The sequence below is a fragment of the Anomaloglossus baeobatrachus genome, chromosome 4 (assembly GCF_048569485.1).
Source record: "Anomaloglossus baeobatrachus isolate aAnoBae1 chromosome 4, aAnoBae1.hap1, whole genome shotgun sequence".
Taxonomy (NCBI): domain Eukaryota; kingdom Metazoa; phylum Chordata; class Amphibia; order Anura; family Aromobatidae; genus Anomaloglossus; species Anomaloglossus baeobatrachus.
The window spans coordinates 459,466,664-459,489,301 of NC_134356.1; the positions used below are offsets into that span (position 1 = coordinate 459,466,664).

General features: G+C 42.9%; 1 protein-coding gene and 1 pseudogene across 1 annotated transcript in view; one reads left to right on the forward strand and one right to left on the reverse strand.

Moving 5' to 3' along the window:
• Window positions 1-22,638, forward strand: part of LOC142302525 (olfactory receptor 5AP2-like) — a 132,940-nt pseudogene that overhangs the window by 45,686 nt on the left and 64,616 nt on the right.
• The window catches only part of LOC142303861 (neuronal acetylcholine receptor subunit alpha-5), a 43,659-nt gene that overhangs the window by 16,594 nt on the left and 4,427 nt on the right, over window positions 1-22,638 (reverse strand). Inside the window, exons 2-4 of the mRNA XM_075345667.1 lie at window positions 3,659-3,816; window positions 3,129-3,173; window positions 395-504 (exon numbers count right to left, since the gene is read on the reverse strand). Coding sequence (XP_075201782.1) covers window positions 395-504; window positions 3,129-3,173; window positions 3,659-3,816 — 313 coding nt within the window. The remainder of the gene's footprint in view (window positions 1-394; window positions 505-3,128; window positions 3,174-3,658; window positions 3,817-22,638) is intronic.

A 22,638-nucleotide genomic window follows, 5' to 3' on the forward strand; every position in this document is an offset into this window, starting at 1 on the left:
CATACTGAGATGCTCCACTGCAGTGACACTATCCCCCTCCTCCGAGCTCTCAGTATCGCCAACCCTGCACCACAACCGCCGCTCTGGTAAGGCATATCCGGATTATTGGATACACCCCCATTTCCCCCCCAGTTTTGGAGGAGAAAAAGTGCATCTTATAATCCAAAAAATTTGGTAACTTAGCTTTGTGGCCAATATTTTGACCTTCATATCTTTGATCTATATATATACAGCAGATGGGAACAGTAATGTTAATATTATTTACTTTAGTAGACAAGTTTTGATTGCTCCTTTTATGACATACTTTTTTGAGCACTTTAATATTGTAAAGCTACAAAGAAAACTCTGTCATTCTCATTATCTGTGTTTAATATGGTACATTTTATGCACTTACTTATCATAAAGAACAATATCGGGAATCCAGATAGAATCTGATGGCACACGTATTGAAGTTATCCCAGCAAACTCACTTGGAGCCCATCTTAGTTTGACATCTACCCATTCCTGAAGAGAAAAAAAGGTTTAAATATAACTATATGTTTATAATTTCATTGAACAATTTCTTAATTCCTGCTTCCCTGTATTGGGTATTTTTGGGCTACTGTAATATAATTTGCCACTGTAAAAAAAAAAAAAAAATACCATGCATACAAAACTTTCTTTTTGGTAAACAAATACACACAAAGAGAACAAAAACCTACATGTAAACACACCATGGCCCTTTTGTTATGGGTTAACCACAGTTTTCCTTATTCACCTCACTTAAAGGTGTTGTCCACTACTTGGATGACCCCTTCTCATTTTGCTTGTTCACCCCATAAAAATAAATAAGCCTATACTCCCCTCTGGTGCAGCTGTGGTGCCAGTGATGTCTGAAGCTGCATTGCCGTGACCCATGTGACATTGTTATGATATGCAAGCTCTGCAACCAATCAGCACCCTGCATCTGTCTCCCCGCCTTTGGACATCTGAGTAACATGTGAATGCTGGGCTGACTTCCTGCTCAAACGTTTGAATGCGGGATGAAGGAGACTGGCACTGATTGGTCGCGGGGATCACGTGTCACAACAATGTCACGTGGGGCCCGGGAATGTGGCTTCAGACATCACTGGAACCACGGCTGCACCAGAGGTGAGAATAGGATTATTTATTTTTTCAGAGGCGAACAAGGAGAATTAGAAGGGGTTGTCGAAGTAGTGAAAAATCCCTTTAAGAAAGGCAGAGCATTAAAAAATGAATGAAATGGTAAAACAAAAATATCCTAAAAAAAAAAATGAAAAAAGTAAATAATTAAAACAGAGCTTTATATCCTATATCCACATTATAGACAGGTAGTCTTTGAAAGCTGATATGTTTCAGGAAATATGGCACGCCCTGGATATACTCGAATAGGGTCCCATCCTGTAAATCACAGTACAGAATGACTCCAGCTTTTCTAGATAGTGAATATTTATTTGTATCATCCAAAGTATAGCAGTATAGTGTACAAGATCACATTTTGGTTCTTAAATACCTTTATTAAACATACACAGTTGGTTAAATAAAGTGTTATAAGCTATGTAGAGGCAAGATGGTAGGCAATGGGGTTAAAGCAACATCAGTCACTGATAGATAGGCTCCTTTTACGATAACTGTCACTTTAGTCGCAGTGCCCACCTTCTTGCCTTTACATACCTTATACTTCTCATCCAAACACCTGTATGATAAGTCTATAGGGACTGAAATGTCATCTTGTACACTATACTCATACTTTGTATGTTAAAAATAAATATTCCCTATCTAAGAATGCTGGATTCCTTCTGTACAGTCTATGGAGGCTTCTAGACATCATTTTCATTACATTAGAACATTACCCTACAATACTGACACATTTTCTGACACCTCTGTTTTGACAGCGAGTATTATGGATTCCTAGTGCCCTATTCTGCCCTATTGATCCTACTGCAAATTAATTAAAAATCTGTCAAAAACTGTCCTCAGAGATCCCCCGCGCGCCACAGTGTAACATGCTCCTATATATTTCCTTGTTTACTTTGAGAATAAAGTAAATATACGCATGGCATGTTGGGCTCCTGGGTTACAGCAGTTAGCTCAGCTATAAACCGTTGTTTGGGATGTCAAAATACATTGACTACTGTGGAAACTTATTTTCATCCAATCAACACATTTGTGTTTTTTCTCGTGTTCAAAATAAATGGGATTGATTTTTATCAGTGTGCTGGATAATTATTTCCTCCATTATTGGACCTTCTGTCCAATTCTACCATCCGCGTATCAACCGTTTGTCTCAAATTAGAAAAAAGACTGATGAAGGTTTCCCAAAGTTCTTCCAGTAGCTAGTCAGATAAAATGGAAAACACACGAGATACAACTTGTATGCTGTGCATTTTTTGTGGACTCGATTCGGTTGAGTGGATGAGTTTGACCCTCAAATACAGTAAAATTCGGAATTCTCCGATATGTGTGGGAAATGGCATGGTAACACCATCCATCCAATTCATTAAAAATGATAGTTTTGTACTCCAGAACTATCCTTCCAAGCAATTCATGAACTGATGAAGGTCTGGTTTAGACCGAAACGTTTTCATTCTGAATTTTAGATTATAGAATATATCATCAAATAAATCACCATTGTCATTTTTAACCTATTGGAGCGCCATGTCTATATTTTTCTCATTACGGGATCCTACCTCAGCACCCATACCAGAAGTGCCGAGTGTTTTTGGCTTAGAAATGTAACTCTAGTCATGACTGGAGTAGCATTTCTGTTTCTGTTTCTGTTTCGGTACATCTAGGTACACGCCACTTATAACATGCGCTAAATTCATTAACTAGCGTGCACCTCTTAATGACTTTGGTGCCTTTGATGCCATCTAGACTGACGTAGCGGAGCATGAACTACGCCGGCTTAATGAATTCTCCCCATAGACTAGAATGGGTTAGTGTTCAATGTGGAAACGCAACACTCAAACTTGTCAATAGCGTCTCATAAATATAATCAGATCTAGACCATTTTTTAGCGAAGGCTTCAGATATGTCTGTATTGCACTAACATGCTCACCTGCCCCGCTCCCCACAATAAAATGTACCCACTTACATCACATTTAAGGGCACTCATTAATACATACTTGTTTCAGCCACACATTAGTGGTCATCAGTTGATTTTTCTCATCCTGTAAAAGAAAAGAAACACTGTATTCATCATCTGCAATTAAAATTGTACCATAAATAATCATGAAATGTTTGTGTATCTTCAATATAAATTCATTTGGTCACATTTTAGGTACACAACATGGTGTCTAATTATTTCTTCACTAACAGACGAATGCAGTCATGATAGAAATTCGCTCAGTAAAATGTCATTTTAACCAAGATAATAAATAAAATCAAAGTAAATAGGAGCAATATATAAATTATTAATGGGGACTTTGAAGTGTAAAATACTCCTGTGATAAATTATTTAAACTAAGTTACATATGTAAGATCTTTATACAAAGTCGCTGAAGGTGTCAGCTATATTTTATATTCTCCTTTTTTCCTATCCAAGTTATTGAATATTTCAACTCCATAATTGCATTTCATTAAAAAGTAGAAAAAGAATGAGAAGAGGGAAAAATCATTTAAAAATAGCAGTAATAAAAGATAATATTATACATACTACATCCACTAGCTGTGTAATAGCAAGGCCAAACTTTACTTTCACAGTGTCATTTAAGTGTTCAACTGGACGGACCCATTTCTGGTAATCTTGTTGTTGAAATAAATACTTGAATAATCTGTCTTCACTTTTTGCTATGAACGATGGTTCTGATATTCCTATAAGAAAAGAAAAAAAAATAAAGAAATAAAATAGTATATTAAACAGAGATAAGTGTGGCATTGTAGTACTACTTTGTATTAAGCTCAGCTACATAGCCGGGACAGTGTGCATATATGTGCTGATGGGGTAGGATAGCTGCATGAGTGCATTAGTGTGTGCATGTATGCAGCTGAGGTGTGAGTGTACAGCAGTGCTCTGTGAGTATGTCTGTTTATGCAGTAGATACATGTTCATCAGTGTATATATATATATATATATATATATATATATATATATATATATATATACACCAGCTGCAGTATCCGGGCATTGCCCAGTATAGTAACTCTCTCTGTCTCTCTCCCAGTCTCTGTCTCTCTGTCTCTCTCCCAGTCTCTGTCTGTTTATCTTTGTCTGTCCCTGTGTGTCTATCTCCATGTGTCTGTCTCTATCTGTCTCTTTGTGTGTCTGTCTCTGTCTGTGTGTCTGTCTCTATACATGTGTTTCTGTCTTTGTCCATGTCAGTCTGTGTCTATTTCTCTGTCTGTCTGTGCCTATCTCACTGTTTGTCTCTGTATCAGTCTCTCTCTATCTCTGTGTCTGTCTCTCTCTCTGTGTCTGTCTCTCTATCTCTGTGTCTGTCTGTCTCTTTCCCTGCCTGTCTCATTCCAGGTCTGTCTCTTTTCCCATCTGTCTCTTTCCCCATCTGTCTCTTTCCCCATCTGTCTCGTTCCAGGTCTGTCTCATTCCCGGTCTGTCTCATTCCCCATCTGTCTCGTTCCCCATCTGCCTCATTCCACATCTGTCTCATTCCCCGTTTGTCTCTTTCCCTGTCTGTCTCTTTCCCCATCTGTCTCTTTCTCTTTCCCTGTCTCTTTCCTTGTCTCTGTGTCTTTTCCTGTCTCTGTTTCTTTTCCTGTCTTTGTCTCTTTCCCTGTCTCTTTCCCTGTCTGTCTCTTTCCATGTCTGTCTCTCTGTCTGTCTCTTTCCCTGCCTGTCTGTGTCTGTCTGTGTCTGTCTGCTTCTGTCTCTTTGACTGTCTCTCTCTCTCTCTCTTTTTCTGTCTGTCTGTCTCTGTCTGTCTCTTTCCCTGTCTGCCTCTGTCTGTCTCTTTGACTGTTTGTCTCTCTCTCTGGCTCTTTCCCTGTCTGTCTCGGTCTCTCTGTCTCTTTCCCTGTCTGCCTCTTACTCTGTCTGTGCCTGTCTGTCTGTCTTTCTGTCTCTCTCTATCCGTCTCTCTCCCTGTCTGTCTGTCTCTTTGACTGTCTGTCTCTCTCTGTCTCTTTCCCTGTCTGTCTGTCTCTTTCCCTGTCTCTTTCCCTGTCTGTCTCTGTCTGTTTGCCTCTTTCTCTGTCTGCCTCTTACTCGGTCTGTGCCTATGTCTGTCTGTCTCTGTCTGTCTCTCTCTAGCTTTCTTTCTCCACCGACATCTTATTACCTCATACATAAGCTTCTTATACTATGAATGTCCTTTGTTCCTATAGCAACCACTCACAGCTCCTATTAATAACCTATAGCTCGCAGCTTCATTGACTTTAATGGAGGCAGGTTTTTTGGAGAGTAACTGTAAAGCGTGGGGTTAAATTTTCCCATCAAAACATAGTCTATGACGTTCCCTGAGTCACATGGGGTGTCTGTGCAAAATTTTGTTATTGTAAATGCGACGGTGCGGATTCCTTTAGCGGACACACACACACACACACACACACACACACACACACACACACATACACTCAGCTTTATATATTAGATATGTAGCAGAGCTGTGTGCAGAAGTGCTCTGTGTGTATATGTACTATTCATGTGTATGTATTTACTGTGCATGCAGAAGATTTGTGCATAGTTACTGATGGGGCTGGATAGCTTTAAAAATTCAGTTTGTGTATGTATGTAGCTGAGGTGTGACAGTACAGCAGTGCTCTGTGAGTATGTGTATGCAGCAGATCTACCGTATGCTCATCAGTGTATATAAGTAGCAGAACTGTGTGTGCAGCACTGCTCTCTATGCATATGTACTATTTATAGGTGTGCATTTACTGTGCATGCAGAAGAGTTGTGTATATGTACTAAGGGGGCAGGATAGCTGTATGTGTGTTTTAGTTTGTGTATGTACCTGAGGTGTGAGAGTACAGCAGTGCTCTATGAGTTTGTGTGTGTATGCAGCAGATCTATGTTCATCAGTGTATTTACGAAGCAGAGCTGTGTGTACAGTAGTGGTCTCTTTGTATATGTACTTTTCATGTGGGTGCACTTACTGTGCATGCAGAAGAGTTGCGTATATGTGTAAATGTAAAAATTTGTGATATCATCCACTCCGCTTATGTACTTCAATGGGAAGTTTTAATTAGTAGACAACCTGTTATTTCTATTACTTGATAAATAAGTTGTATCCTATAATCTAAAAAATACTGTATTCGTCCCACCCACTTTGCCCGGCATTAGTTAGCATCATGTTGGGACATCGTGTGGGGGACGGCCATATTGAGTTTGCTAAGAGGCCCTTGTTCCTTTAGTTACTCCTCAGTTTCTAAAGTTCTATTTTCAGTGCCCTCCCTGACACTGTACATGATTTCTCTCCCCTTTACACTGCGGAGATCTGTTTTTGTGCCCCAAATTTTACTACAGTTATCACTGAGGTCTATTATAAATATGTTGTTAGGGGCCTAAATTAAGGATTAGTTCCAATGTTGCAGATTTTAATGCAGAAATTTCAGCAACTGAAAATATGTTCCATTGGTCTGCATTTGGCATTTTTAGATAAATAAGACAGTTGCAGAATTTTCTCTAGCATACACACAATTTATGGACATACATGATGAGTTTTTGATGTTGTATATTTTCACTCAAAAAAGCACTTTCTTACAGTTCCAGGAAAGTAGATGGATTTATAGAGATTTTTTTTCTCTCAATAAACTGACCTGTAGTGCATGTTTCAAATCCACATGTTACTTTCTCCTGTGGGTACACGAGTTTTAGGTGCAGATTTTCCCCCTAGACGTGAATCAAATCCTCATGTAAAAAATGAACATGCATTTTATTGCTTTTCTGCTGTGAAAACCCACGTAGTCCTCACATGACCATATCAAAGACGTTTTGTCAAAGCCAAATATCAGGAAGTATCACAAAGCAGCTTTAGTTAAAACATGACATACTGAAAAGAGACAAAAACCTCAGCATCAAAAATGAGATTAAAACACATGTAAAAAAGCGCTCCCAAAAAGTCAAAGAAAAATCCGCACATGACTGAATTTATAAAATAGGTGCTGAAATTCTACGTCATCAAAAACTCGCCAAAAGCTCACAGTGAGAACTTAGAATAAGGATGAATTTACACGTGTTAACTTTTTGTTTCAAAAGAATGGGACAGTTGCTGAACTTTGTGCAAAAAAGTGAATTCACTGTTAAGGTATGTTCACATGTTGAGTATTTTGTTGCAGAAAATGTTGCTACCGTCCCAGTCACTTAACACAATTCTATTCAAATGAACTAAACAGATATAAATGTAAGTGAATTTTCTCAATAAAATCAGCAGCAGAAATGTATTCAATTGATATGCATCCAAAACTGCTGCTACCTACTCACCCCACAAAAAACAAGCCCTCATACCGCTATGTCATAGGAAAAATAACGAAGGTATGGCATTTGGAAAACAGTGAAGAAAAAATGAAGAAAAATAATAAACTGTCCTTAGGTCCAAACTAGTCAGTGTATTTCAACGGTTATGGCAATAAATTTAAATTAGTAGCGTTTCAGCAGTCTGACCTGTTGCCACCAGCTAGGGGGACTTTCAATATATAGAAGTGTGAATAAAGGTTACATTGTGGGAAATACTCTGTGAATTCTTTTGTATAATGTGTAGCTAATATAAGCTTGGCACTCATAATAGATAAATATCCACTCATCCTGGTAACACAAACTATTCAATGAGTATGGGGGCTGCTATAGAGGAAGATGAAGTTCTATATAATTGATATTGACTTGTAAAATTAATTGAACACTCATCAAATAAAAGGAGCTCTTGATGTCTGGCAGCTGCTTGTCCTCCCCTCCCCATGCCAATAATAAAACATGCTCCAGACCCAATTTTATTCTAATTAGCAATGCAAACATATAGGGACTGATCATGAAATACACAGTATATCAGTAGAAGCTAGTGATGGGAGACCCGAAGTGTAAAGATCGGGAATCGTAACGATCACATAGGGATTGTGTACAAGATCCCAATCAAGAGCTTTCCTGGGAAGCTCGTGTTACAGATCGGGTCCAGTTCGGGTCCAGGGGCTGTAGAAAGAAAGCACATTATTAAAAAACATTATGATCATATTTACAGGTCCCGCGACGCGTCCTGCAGACTGTCTCCCGGCCGCTTCAGCTTCTGCATGCGATAATTGCTGTGCCCTCCGTAAACACCACTGCCTAAAGGACCAACGTCCTGACGTTGTACAGACATTGGCTTACAGACTGGTCATATGACTATGACGTCATCAAAGATCCTGTTACCTGATTGTCACTAAAGCGGGCTTTACACGCTACAATTTATCTAACGATGTGTCGGCGGGGTCACATCGTAAGTGATGCACAGCCGGCATCGTTAGTTACATTGTAGCGTGTGAAACCTCCGTGCGATTGCGATTGAACGTTAAAATGTTGATCGCATGCACGTCGTTCAATTACTAAAAATTGAATGTCAGGTTGTTCAATGTTCCCGAGGCAGCACACCCCGGGAACGATGTACACAGCTTACCTGCGTCCTGTGGCTCCCACCGGCAATGCGGAAGGAAGGAGGTGGGCAGGATGTTTACGTCCCGCTCATCTCCGCCCCTCCGCTTCTATTGGCCCGCTGCCACGTGACGTCGCGGTGACGCCGAACATCCCTCCCACTCCAGGAAGTGGATGTTCGCCGCCCACATCGAGGTCATATGGGAGGTAAGTACGTGTGATGGGAAATAATCGTTTTTGCGACACGGTCAACAAACTGAACGTGCCGCACATATGATGGGGGCGGGTCACATCGCATACAATATCGTATGCGATATTGTAAGGTGTAAAGCAGCCTTTAGCGAGTGTCACATCGAATCATGGCGCACAATCTCTCGACAGGAGCGAAACAGCTGCATGTATTTCCATGCAGCTGAGACGCTTCTGTCCTGAGAGCGCCAGGCTTTGCGGGGTGATGCAATGCAAGAGACAAGTGCAATCATACCCTCACTGTGAGCCAGTTTCTTGCTATGTAAAGAGCGATGTAGCCCCATCTCATAACTGTAAAGCCCGAGATCGGTGATTGGATACAAGTTCGCGTTTTCTCGATCTTTACAAAACGATTGGCGAGGCTCCCGATCCTGACCATCAGGGGGATCACCCATTACTAGTAGAAGCTGCTGGTATAGTCGTGACCAAAGTTTTTTAGTCTGACATAAATTATCTGCTTCAGTGTTTTAAGATCTGTTATTCAGATATTTTAATGGTTACTGAAGTACAATTATAAGAATTGTATACGTTTTTACACTTTTATTGGCAAATTTAAAAAGTTTATGTAAAGACTCAATAGAGTGAATGAATTTGTTAATAATAGAGAGTTGATCCTTATGTTTCAAAACTTCTGAAATTTGCCCTTTTATGCTGGATATCAACTTGTTGGCCAGTCTTGACTGATGACAACCCATTCTTGCCTGATCAGTTTTTGAAATGTATTACAATTTCTGTGATTTTGTTTGTCCATCTGCCTTTTGTGGATTGACCACAGGTCCTCAATGGGATTAATATCTGGGGAGTTTCACAATTCTTTATTCAAGGCAGTGTTTTTAAGCAAAATTGTAAGGGAGCCCACTTGCTTGGATAAAAAGTATCCCCACACATGGATCGTCTCAGGATGCTTTACTGTTGACATGACACATGGCTCATAGTAGAGCTCACCTTTCCAATCATTCTTCCAAATCTTCCAAACAGTCTTAAAGGGTCTTCTACAGAGAAAACATTGCTAAACCAATCTTCTGCAGTACAATCCAAGTATTTTGTGCAGAATGTAAGGGCGGCTTTGCACGTTGCAACATCGCAAGCCGATGCTGCGATGTCGCATGCGATAGTCCCCGCCCCCGTCGCAGGTACGATATCTTGTGATAGCTGGCGTAGCGAAAATTATCGCTACGCCAGCTTAACATGCACTCACCTGCCCTGCGACCGTCGCTCTGGCCGGCGACCCGCCTCCTTCCTAAGGGGGCGGGTCGTGCGGCGTCATAGCAACGTCACACGGCAGGCGGCCAATAGCGGCGGAGGGGCGGAGATGAGAAAGATGTAAACATCCCGCCCACCTCCTTCCTTCCGCATATCCTACGGAAGCCACGGTGACGCCGGTAGGAGATGTTCCTCGCTCCTGCGACTTCACACACAGCGATGTGTGCTGCCGCAGGAGCGAGGAACAACATCGGACCGTCGCATCAGCGTAATTATGGATTACGCCAACGCTGCACCGATGATACGATTATGACGATTTTGCGCTCGTTAATCGTATCATCTAGGCTTTACACACTACGATGTCGCATGCGATGCCGGATGTGCGTCACTTTCAATTTGACCCCACCGACATCGCACCTGCGATGTCGTAGTGTGCAAAGCCCGCCTTAGTCTGTTCTTGATGTTTTTCTTGGAGAGGATGGGTTACTCTTTTGTTCTTCTTGACAATAGACCAGCCTCAAGAAGCCAGCACATCACTATGCTTGCATGGGGCTAATCTGAAGCATGGTCTACACTGGTATTGATCCTATCCTGCAGGATTTTCTGACCATTTCCCAAGGTAGCTTGCATGTATATTCAAAAATTGCATAGTTTGAGCCATATTAAGATTCTTTTCATTCAGCCATACATGCGTTATAATACACACTGCACTGAGTCTTTTTTTTAACCCTTATATATCTTATATGACACATCTCTTTTCATAATAATCCTTATGTGGTTACAGTACTTATTTCCTTATGCATTTCTCAAGCTTTTCCAGTTCTGTGATAATATACCTGGTCTGTTTTGCACTGTCACTTTTACCTGTTTCTGCTACTGTCAAAGGAAAATCTCTGCTTTTATTTAATATTTCTTATATGATTTGTTTTTAATATAAACTGTAATAAAATTTGATATTATATTCATAACTTTTGTCATTGTCACTATCTTCCACCTTGGTGTGTTTGCCTACACTATTGAGGAAATTTTAGATTTGTATATAATCTGGATGGGAAGCATGAAATGAACAAACAAGCCTTGTGGAATTAACATCCAAAGCTGTTCTCCACATCCTTTCCTTTGAACCGTAACACTTCCAGTGCACCATGTATTGAAGGGTAATGATGGGCGGACCCCCCCCGATGTTCGAAATCGGGAGACTCACCCGAGCTTTTCGTAAAATTTGAGTTCAGGGCCGGAGATAACACGAACTTGCGTTCAAACCCCGAGCTTGGACTTTACAGCTATGGGATGAGGCAGAGGGGAGCTGTAAAATAAAGAATATAGTTAATAATAAACATTGTCATTATACTTACCGATCCCGCGATGCAGACCCGCTATCTCCCAGCCGCTTCTGCTTCTAGGTCTGATCATTAACTTCACTGCACTGCTCGTCACTCGGCAGTCTTCAGCTTTTTTCGGCCCTGTTCAAGGTGATGTCAGGGTTCACCCGAGTCCATGGCTTAGCCATGGAATCGATTGAATTTTGACTGTCACTGTCAGTGTCAGACTACTTCTCACTCTGTATAGATGCTTGTCTGTACAGAGCGAGGAAGCAGAGCTGGCATTGCTCCCCCTGTGGACTATGTCAGACTAAGAATTTTTTTGTAATAAAGATGGAATATAAATGTTTTTTTTTGTTTCATTTCTACTAAAAAAAAAATCTATGTCTGGTGTTTTTTTTTTTACTATTTACTAAAAATTCATGATTGCCATGTCTAATTTGGCCTGACACCATGAACTTCGGGTTTAGTACCAGCTGAAAATACAAAAAATACAAAGCTGGTATTAACCCCTTTATTACCCAGCAGGCCACTGCCATCAGGGTCACTGGATGAGTTGGGTAAAGCACCTGAAAATGGCGCTAAGAAACAATGCGCCATTTCCAGAGGCAGTTGCAGGCTGCATTTTTTAGTGTGCGGCCCCAGATTGTTTGGGCTTTACCATGCTTAGAATCCCAGCCCCAGCTGCCTGATTTTATCTGACTGGCGATCAAACTACGGCAGGAGCCGACACATTTTTTTTTAATTATTTTTTTAAATAATTAAAAAAAAATTAATGGGCTTTCCTGTATTTTGATTGCCAACCAAGGCAAAGTACAAATAGCAAATTCTGAGACTAGAAAGATAGTGCCCAATAGTCCAGTTAAGCAGAGATAATAGCAAGGACTAAAACTTAACTTTTAATTTAATTAATAAAATCGATATTTAGTTCACAAAAGTGTAAATAGTGCAGTAAAACAAATGTGCCAAATGGCTACAAATTAGAAGGATCTCACCCAGATCTTTTCCAAGGGTAAGGAGTCACACCGATCCGTAGTTGGTCATAGGCTGGAAGAACCAGGGTAGAGCGTTGGGAGATGGTATAAAAACCCCTGTCGTGCCCCTGTGATTGTACTTCCGCCCTGACAAGGGCAGCACCCAAGTAAGTTGTCTGCCCCGCAACCATACAAATATAAACAGATAACGTCCTCCCGACGCGTTTCCCTCTGAATAGCCAGAGTTTCTCAAGGGAGACAAAAAAGAGAATGATCAACCTGCAATGGCAGGGATCACAGATCTGATACACCAGTAATGGCAGGGATCAGAAAAGTAACCTATGTGTCCAGGCACCACCGTTTACCTGGACACATAGGTTACTTTTCTGATCCCTGCCATTACTGATGGATCAGATCTGTGATCCCTGCCATTGCAGGTGGATCATTCTCTTTTTGTCTCCCTTGAGAAACTCTGGCTATTCAGAGGGAAACACGTCGGGAGGACGTTATCTGTTTATTTTTGTATGGTTGCGGGGCAGACAACTTACTTGGGTGCTGCCCTTGTTGGGGCGGAAGTACAATCACAGGGGCACAACAGGGGCTTTTATACCATCTCCCAACGCTCTACCCTGGTTCTTCCAGCCTATGACCAACTATGGATCGGTGTGTCTCCTTACCCTTGGAAAAGATCTGGGTGAGATCCTTCTAATTTGTAGCCATTTGGCACATTTGTTTTACTGCACTATTTACACTTTTGTGAACTAAATATCGATTTTATTAACCAACCAAGGCAAAGCCAGGCAGATGGAGCCCATAGCTGTTTGCTTTATCTGCACTGAGAATCAAAAATACTGCGGAGCACTACGTCATTTTTTTAAATTTATTTTTACACTACTATATGTGTGAGGGACCCAGCAGTCAATCACAGATGCTGTCACGCAGAATGGGTGTCTGTGATTGGCTGTTGGAATAACCTTGAATCTGCCCATACATTCTAGATGCTAGAATGTATGGGTTGGTGTCAGGTTACTCCAGCATCCAATCACAGACGCCCACTCTGTGACAGCGTCTGTGATTGTCTGTTTTTTAACAGTAAAATAAACATACTGCATATAAGCTCATGAGTTCTTACAAACAGAGCATCCACCATACTGACTCCTACTCCAATGTGTACAAAAACAGACATTTTCTCAGTCCTGCTCTCTAGCACCACCTTTGCTGTCAGGACGAATTATGAATTACATGTAGAAGACAAACACCCCGATTGTCCATCTGTACCGCCCCCAGCAGAGGTCGAACCACTCAGATCCGGGTGTCGCTACTCGTGGCTCAAGGGTCTCCGGACCCGGGGGTTTCGGGTGCAACTCTTAATTGTAGAAGGGGGTTATTTATAGGGGATTGGATAGTTCATGTTTGTGACGCCACCCGTTGTATGCGGTAATAGGATGTACCGCCACTGCCGATGGGAGTACCGGGGTTGATGGAATGGGGGCAGCTAGAAGATGTTTTCCCTCCACGGGTAGGCAAGGCCCCTCCAGGACTCTGGATAGTGGGATGGATTGCAGGGGGAGCGCAGGCTTGCTGGTAGCAGGGGCTGATCAGGTACTCACTCAGAAGGAAAGCAGACGCTGACAACGTTGTAAACCAAGTCTCTAGGTGCCGCTGCCCTCTTGGGGGAGCTCGTCCGGGTTCTGTTCCCCTGCAGCATTGCCTGATGGTCTGGATCCTGCCTCCGTGCACAGAAATTTAGTAGTGTCCAAATGGCCCGGTCTAGGCCCCGCTCTCTACTGTGGGTAGTATAGGAGCTTGCTTTCAGGGGCTCACGCTTGGGATTTCAGTGGGTTGCTTTGCTTGGAAAGCCCTATCCCCCTTGTTGCGCTAGTGCCCCCAATCTCTAAGCTTCGTGGCGACAGTCCATAAAGTCCCTATCCTCTGCAGGTTAATTGCCGGGTTGCTTGAAGCCTCTCCCCGACAAAGAGTCTAGCACCCCGATGTGCCTTCGGCCCCAGACCGGCTATTGGACTAGAGCTGTCAACCGTCCTCCTAGACACAGCCAGGCACCCAGTCCCAATATCCCGCGACCGGGTCTCCGACTCCTCCGGGTTCAGACCACCGTATGCAACCCAATTTTTTTCTCCCCTGGGACCTCCAACTCCCAGCTTCCCCGAGCTCCTCACTGCTCGAGGGCTACCACTACACTGACTCGTCACCTCCCACCTCCCTGCCTGACCCCTAGGTGGGCGGCCCTATTCCAGCTTAGCAGCCCACTGATGTGCCTGACAGGGTGTGGTGCGCGGTGTGATGGATTTGTGCATGCTGCTGGAAGCAGTGCTGCAAGTTGGGAACTCAGAGCCATGGGGGGTTGAGTCCTGCACTGGGAGATAAAGAGCGTGCAGTACCCTGTGACGACCTGACTAGTCCAGTGGCGTCACACAACCACACACCACCAAGCGTCAGCCGAGTCTCAGATGTTCCTTTTTGTTTAGGAACTGAGCAGAAGTCTCCAATAAAATCGCCTTTATTATTACTACAAAAAAAAACTTTTTTTGCAGATCTCAGTGGAAACATGCAAAGTAGTGTCTTCCCCTAGCTGCATGGGCTCCTCAAAACCCATGAGTGATGGTTCACCCATTGATCGCCACTCTGGCAATGGGGTGCTGCCCCAATAAAGGGTTTCCAGGGAATGTGGTCTAACCGTTCTATCTTGGAGACGTCTTTCCCCACATATAGCCAAGGACATGGCAGCCTCCAAGGACTCAGGGGTTCCATAAATCACCAAGGCATCCTTCAACCTTCCTGAAAGTCTCTGACAAAATTAGCCTTTAAGAGCCAGGTCATTCCACTTTGTTTCGGTTGACCATCTACGAAATTTTGAATAATAAATCTCCGATGACCCATCCCCTGCTGGAGGTGAATCAGCCTGGACTCGGTCAGGATCATCATAGATTAGACCTAAGTCCTCAAAAAATCCATCCACTTACCGAAGGCAACCAGAGCCATATGGCAAAGAGAAAGCCCAGGATTGCGGATCATCTTGTAACAGTGAGATCACAATCCCCACTTGCTCCTCCTCATCTCCAGAGGAGTAAGGCTGAAGCCTAAAGTTTAATTTGCAGGCTTCATTGAACATCAAAAAATTGTCTCTACTCTCTGCAAACCTGTCTGGGAGAGAAATCTTGAGCTCAGGCTGGACCTGCCTATCAGCAGAATTCTCATAATTAGGAGTCTGTGACCGCTGTTGCTGCTGAACAGCTGACCGAAGGTCTGCTACCTTCAAAGACCGACCCTGAAGCCGCTCAGCTAGAACAGTAATGGGATCCATAATAAAAAAACAGTGTCGTGGCTGGTGATAATGTCAGGCTAGGTATGGGGAAGTAACATGCGTATTGCGACAGGAAAGGGAAGGGAAACCCTGTATCTAGGGAAGGGGAAGATGGTGACCCCTGATCAAACCTTCCACTGGCACCTGGCTCCTGTGAACTCCCTAGATAGGTTACGCACTTATGCGCTGACCAGAATACCTGGCCCTGGCTGACCCTGAACTGGGTCCTAGGTAGGGATGGATGGGATGAGCACTAAAGGCTACTTTACACGCTGCGATATCGGTCCCGATATCGCTAGCATGGGTACCCGCCCCCATCTGTTGTGCGACACGAGCAAATCGCTGCCCGTGCCGCACAACATCGCGCAGACCCGTCACACATACTTACCTGCCAGGTGACGTCGCTGTGACCGGCGAACCGCCTCCTTTCTAAGTGGGCGGTCCGTGCGGCATCACAGCAACGTCACTGAGCGGCCGCCCAATAGAAGCGGAGGGGCGGAGATGAGTGGCCGGAACATCCTGCCCACCTCCTTCCTTCCTTATAGCGGCCAGGAGGCATGTAAGGAGAGGTTCCTTGATCCTGCGGCGTCACACATAGCGATGTGTGCTGCCGCAGGAGCGATGAACTACATCGTTACTGCTGCAGTAACGATAATCGAGAATGGACCCCCATGTCACCGATGAGCGATTTTGCACGTTTTTGCAACGATGCAAAATCGCTCATCGGTGTCACACGCAGCAACATCGCTAATGCGGCCGGATGTGCATTACAAATTCCATGACCCCAACGACTCCGCATTAGCGATGTCGCAGCGTGTAAAGCCCCCTTTAGTCAAACCCACTAAATTCTAAAGAACAAACAGGGAGCACACACAGAAGAAAGTATTCAAACAACTTATCTCCAGGATGATTGTGGGAGAGGTACAGCAACAAACAACATTATTTTTCAGATGAATACAAGCCAACTGTATGCATGCAAACCTGTATAGGAACATAACTCTATTACCAGCAAACATCAATGAGAAATGTGGGTATTTAAGGACACAAAGGGAAAGTGATGATGATTAACAGTTAAAAGATGAGGACATCCTCAGGGTCTTAAAAGGAAAGTTATAAATCCCAAGCAAAAAAAAATACATGGGATACCATTTACAGTACAGCAGGAAGAATAAAATGTCAGGGAGCAGTTTGTGCAGCCAAGCTCTGTGACTTTCTACAGCCAGACACCACAGCACTGTTTGTCAACTGTTACTCAGCCTTGACAGGAACTTGCTGAAGTTTTCCATGTTCCAAATAGCCATCTTTACAGTAATTAAAAATCTTTCAAGTTCCAAAAAAGATTTATTTAGGGGCAATCATACCAGCAGCAATGTTATTGCCTTCAAAGACCTTTTGACACAAGGTAATGACAACTACATATATTTCCTTTTAGATAACCATGGGAAACAGAAGACGACAAATATTTCAAGCAATTTTCTGCAAACTTATGTGATCATCCTTCATAACAATCTAGAGTTAATGCAAATTACCACTACAAAAACTGAAGTAGCACTTTGTGCATACGAAAATTTGTGTCACTCTCAAAATATTTGACCATGACTGTAAACTTCAAACCTTTCAAACTGGGGATGTCAGAAAGGGCTTAGTAATAACAGGAGGCACTCAAGATGCTGGCATTCAAGTGTTAGCTGAGGAAGTTTCCATTGTCCTGATAGGTTTTTGCGGAATTCTACTATGGATCACTGAGCCTCCTAATAGTGTAACTGCCAAGCACTGCACTTCATTACTGCACTTTACCTTTACCTTTACCTCATTTGCGCTTTTGGACTGCTTCTGACATACCATAGCCATCCCCAGTGGCATAACTAGAGTCCGATGGGCCTTGCTTCAAAATTTGGATCTCCCCCACCTTTGCATGTTGGTCAGATGTGAGGGCACTTGTAACTTTCTAAATCATATCAAGACATATGAGTTGCCCCCCCCTCTTTATTAAGAAGTAATGTCCCACATCCTGTACTAATGTCCAACATCCTGGACCACTACCTGGTAATTTTGCCCCGATCATAGCACATATAGCCCTTATCCTGATAATTATGCACCCATCCTGATATCTATGTCTCCTATCCTAGTAAATCTGTCCCCTATCCTGATAAATATGCCCCCTATACTGGTATATATATCCCCCATCTTGGTAAATATGTAACCCATCCTGGTATATACTGTATATCCCCCATCCTTGTAAATACTGTATGTCCCCCATCCAGGTTTGTATGTCCTTCATTTTGGTATGTTTATATCCCCATCTGGGTATATATGTTCCCCATCTTGGTATATATGTCCCCCATTCTGGTATATATGTCTACCCTACTGAGCCATAACCTGGTAAATATTTCCCCACCCTTGTCTATATGTCTTTATTCTGGACCCCATCCTGGAATATATATAGTCCCTGTTCTGTCTCCAACGCATAAAAAACCCCAAAACATTTTAATCACTTTCCCGGGCTCCCGTGTTATGTGGCATCCTCCTCTGTAGCTGGCACAGTGGCTGGGAGCTGACATCGCATGCCAGCTATGGTGACTCATAATGTCAGCTGCCAGCCTCTATTCAAACGGCAGCGTGTTTCACAGTACAGGGACCTGACGGGTCTCTGTGCCGCAATGCCTCTCAGCTGGATATATGCCTTCGGACCTTGGATCTGACCGTGCCTTCACCCATCGTGACCCTCTTATGCCTAGTGGAAAATATGGGCCTGTATAGACCTGTGGAGTAATGACTTCAGAGTACTCAGTTCCATTTTGCTGTTGCTTCTTTCCTTTATATTAGCCTAAGTATATTCGGTGGAAATTTAGGTTTAAAAGCCTCTTTTATATTTTATACAAATAGTACTGATCAGGGCAGTCAGTTAGGAATATTAATTAAATAGCAAAATACCCAGGGGATCCACAGTATCAACTGTAGTAAATAGCTGGATCCAGGCAAAAGGAAAGGTACATATGTAAGAAACCTAAAATATAACTTTTATTGATGTATGGCTAAAAAAGTGAACCTCAGCTCACTATAGGTGAGTAAAAACAGACAAACAGTAACAATAATTGTAGTCATGCTACCATAGGGCTACATATAAGAAACCCAGTCATCTACCCACTAGTATAATACGGCAATACTAGTCTCAAAGCTCATTTGAGAATGCCACTTAGAACAAGCTTCCAGGGTATAATAATGACTATAGATAGACACACATTTCATTTTACCCTTGAAACTGGAACAATCATCAGTATATAGAAAGTGTGTCAAACATAAACATACTTGTGAAAGACATGCGGGTATCAAGGTTAGATCCCAGAAGGGAACGGTCTTACCCGGTCTTGTAGATGCGAGGATGGGCAACCTTTATAAGGACATCACGGCTCATTAGTAGGGGGGCTGTCCACCAGCTCATCAAATCCCATACCTATATTGCCGAGTATTCAACTCCAATCAATAGCGAAACACATTACTCCCGACGCGTTTAATATGGGAAATCATCAGGGGAGTGTTGGTGAAGGTAATAAGATATGGCCCATACACATTTTATATGGTCATATTATTGTGCCCAATATTGCTGTAAGCCAAAAAAAAGGTACACAATAAGCCCAAATACCATACAGAGCAGCCATATCATGCTGCCCTATCTGTAAGATAGTCACCGCACGTGTGCGTGCGTCAGGACTGAATCCTTTTCAAAAGTGCCGCGCTCTACATTAGGGAGCCGGCCCCTTTTATACACCAGCGCATGCGCAGAAGCACCATATTGGCCGATGATGCACGCTCCCAGAGAACACCGGGACCGGAAGCACGCGTCATCGGCCGCCGCGTCGCAGCAGGGCGAGCAAAGCCTCACCAGGTAACGTCACATCCTGGAGAGTGACGCCTGCTGGCTCAACAAATCAGAACACGGAGCGTGTTGCCATCACAACATAAACAAACTCCGGTTCACCCAGCCAAGCGTCATTATAATGAATCCATGCTGGCTGTGAAGCGCAGACATGGTGGGTAAAAATGGCTGTATCGGCAGGTATATGGTGTTATTAATAAGACATAGTTTGTTATCCGAAAACAACAAACGCCCTCTGTGGATGGGTCTATATCTTATTAATAACACCATATACCTGCCGATACAGCCATTTTTACCCACCATGTCTGCGCTTCACAGCCAGCATGGATTCATTATAATGACGCTTGGCTGGGTGAACCGGAGTTTGTTTATGTTGTGATGGCAACACGCTCCGTGTTCTGATTTGTTGAGCCAGCAGTCTTCACTCTCCAGGATGTGACGTTACCTGGTGAGGCTTTGCTCGCCCTGCTGCGACGCGGCGGCCAATATGGTGCTTCTGCGCATGCGCCGGTGTATAAAAGGGGCCGGCTCCCTAATGTAGAGCGCGGCACTTTTGAAAAGGATTCAGTCCTGACGCACGCACACGTGCGGTGAGTATCTTACAGATAGGGCAGCATGATATGGCTGCTCTGTATGGTATTTGGGCTTATTGTGTACCTTTTTTTTTTTGGCTTACAGCAATATTGGGCACAATAATATGGCCATATAAAATGTGTATGGGCCATATCTTATTACCTTCACCAACACTCCCCTGATGATTTCCCATATGAAACGCGTCGGGAGTAATGTGTTTCACTATTGATTGGAGTTGAATACTCGGCAATATAGGTATGGGATTTGATGAGCTGGTGGACAGCCCCCCTACTAATGAGCCGTGATGTCCTTATAAAGGTTGCCCATCCGCGCATCTACAAGACCGGGTAAGACCGTTCCCTTCTGGGATCTAACCTTGATACTCGCATGTCTTTCACAAGTATGTTTATGTTTGACACACTTTCTATATACTGATGATTGTTCCAGTTTCAAGGGTAAAATGAAATGTGTGTCTATCTATAGTCATTATTATACCCTGGAAGCTTGTTCTAAGTGGGATTCTCAAACGAGCTTTGAGACTAGTACTGCCATATTATACTAGAGGGTAGATGACTGGGTTTCTTATATGTAGCCCTATGGTAGCATGACTACAATTATTGTTACTGTTTGTCTGTTTTTACTCACCTATAGTGAGCTGAGGTTCACTTTTTTAGCCATACATCAATAAAAGTTATATTTTAGGTTTCTTACATATGTACCTTTCCTTTTGCCTGGATCCAGCTATTTACTACAGTCAGTTAGGAAGCAAACTGGTAATAGCATTCTCATTCTTCGACTCAATTAAGCTGCACTTATGCCCGGCTTAGTAAACAGCACGATGAACTGAATTAAGATCTGAAGCATTTCACTGTAGATGATTTTTATAGACCAATTCTGAAATGTAATTTCAATGTCTAGAATCTAGAAAATCTGAGATTTAAAGGGTTTTCCCACAAACAAAGTTTATTTTGATCAATAGGTCTTTGAAAAATTATAATTTCCACAATTGGATGCATTTTAAAAATAATTTTCCTGTGCTGAGATAATCTTATATATGTGCCCCTGCTATGTACTGTGTAATGGCATTGTCTGACCGTACAGGAACATGGTCTGATCATACAACATCTCTTGAACCGGGGAGGAAGTAAAAAAGTCTGTACAGTTAGGGTAAGTTCACACAGTGCGTTTTTCGCGGCGTTTTTGCGCGTTTTTCGGGTGCGTTTTTGGCCTCAAAACTGCATGACTTTGTTTCCCCAGCAAAGTCTATGAGTTTTCATTTTTGCTGTCCGCACACAACTTTTTTTTTAAGCTGCGTTTTTGAGCTTAAAAAAAATAATGGACATGTCAATTCTTTCCTGCGTTTTTCTGCGTTTTCCCCTCATGCAATGCACTGGAAAAACGCAGAAAAACGCAGAGATCAAAAATGCAGCAAAACGCAGCCAAAAACGCATGCGTTTTTTTCCGCGGGTGGGTTTTTGTGTGTTTTAGCGGCTCAATACGCATAAAAACGCAGTGTCAAAAAAACGCAGCGTGTGCACATAGCCTAACTGCACTCAGTACTTGGTCAGGGCTCCTTTTGCATGAATTACTGCATCAATGCGGTGTGGCATGGCGGCGATCAGCCTGTGGCACTGCTGAGGTGTTATGGAAGCCCAGGTTGCTTTGATAGCAGCCTTCAGCTCATCTGCATTGTTGGGTCTGGTGTCTTACATCTTCTCTTGACAATACCCCATAGATTCTCTATGAGGTTTAGGGCAGGCGAGTTTGCTGGCCATTCAAGTACAGTGATTCTGTGGTTATTAAACCAGGTATTGGTACTTTTGGCAGTGTGGACAAGTGCCAAGTCCTGCTGGAAAATGAAATTTCCATCTCCAAAAAGCTTTTTGGCAGAGGGAAGCATTAAGTGCTCTAAATTCCCTGGTAGATGGCTACACTGACTTTGGTCTTGATAAAACACAGTGGATTTACACCAGCAGAAGACATGGCTCCCCAAACCATCACTGATTGTGGAACCTTCACACTAGACCTCAAGCCGCTTGGATTGTGGCCTCTCCACTCTTCCTCCAGACTTTGGACCTTGATTTCCAAATGAAATGCAAAATTTACTTTCATCTGAAAACAGCACCTTGGACCACTGAGCGACAGTCCAGTTGTTTTTCTCCTTAGCCCAGGTTAGTCAGTTCTGGCTTTGTCTATTGGCCATGAGTGGCTTGACACAAGAAATGTGACAGTTGTAGCCCATGTCCTGGATACATCTGTGTGTGGTGGCTCTTGAAGCCCTGACTACAGCAGCAGTCCACTCCTTGTGAATCTCCCCAAATTTTTTAATGGCCTTTTCTTAATCCTATCAAGGCTGCAGTCAGCTCGGTTACCTTTTTCTATCACACTTTTTCCTTCCACTCAATTTTCTAGTAATATGCTTGGATAAAGCACTTTGTGAATAGCCAGCTTCTTTAGCAATGACCTTTTGTGGCTTACCCTCTTGTGGAGTGTGTTAATAACTGCCTTCTGAATCTGGACATCTGTCAAGTCATCAGTCTTCCCCATGATTGTGTAGCCTTCTGAACCAGACTAAGGGACCATTTTAAATGCTCAGGAAG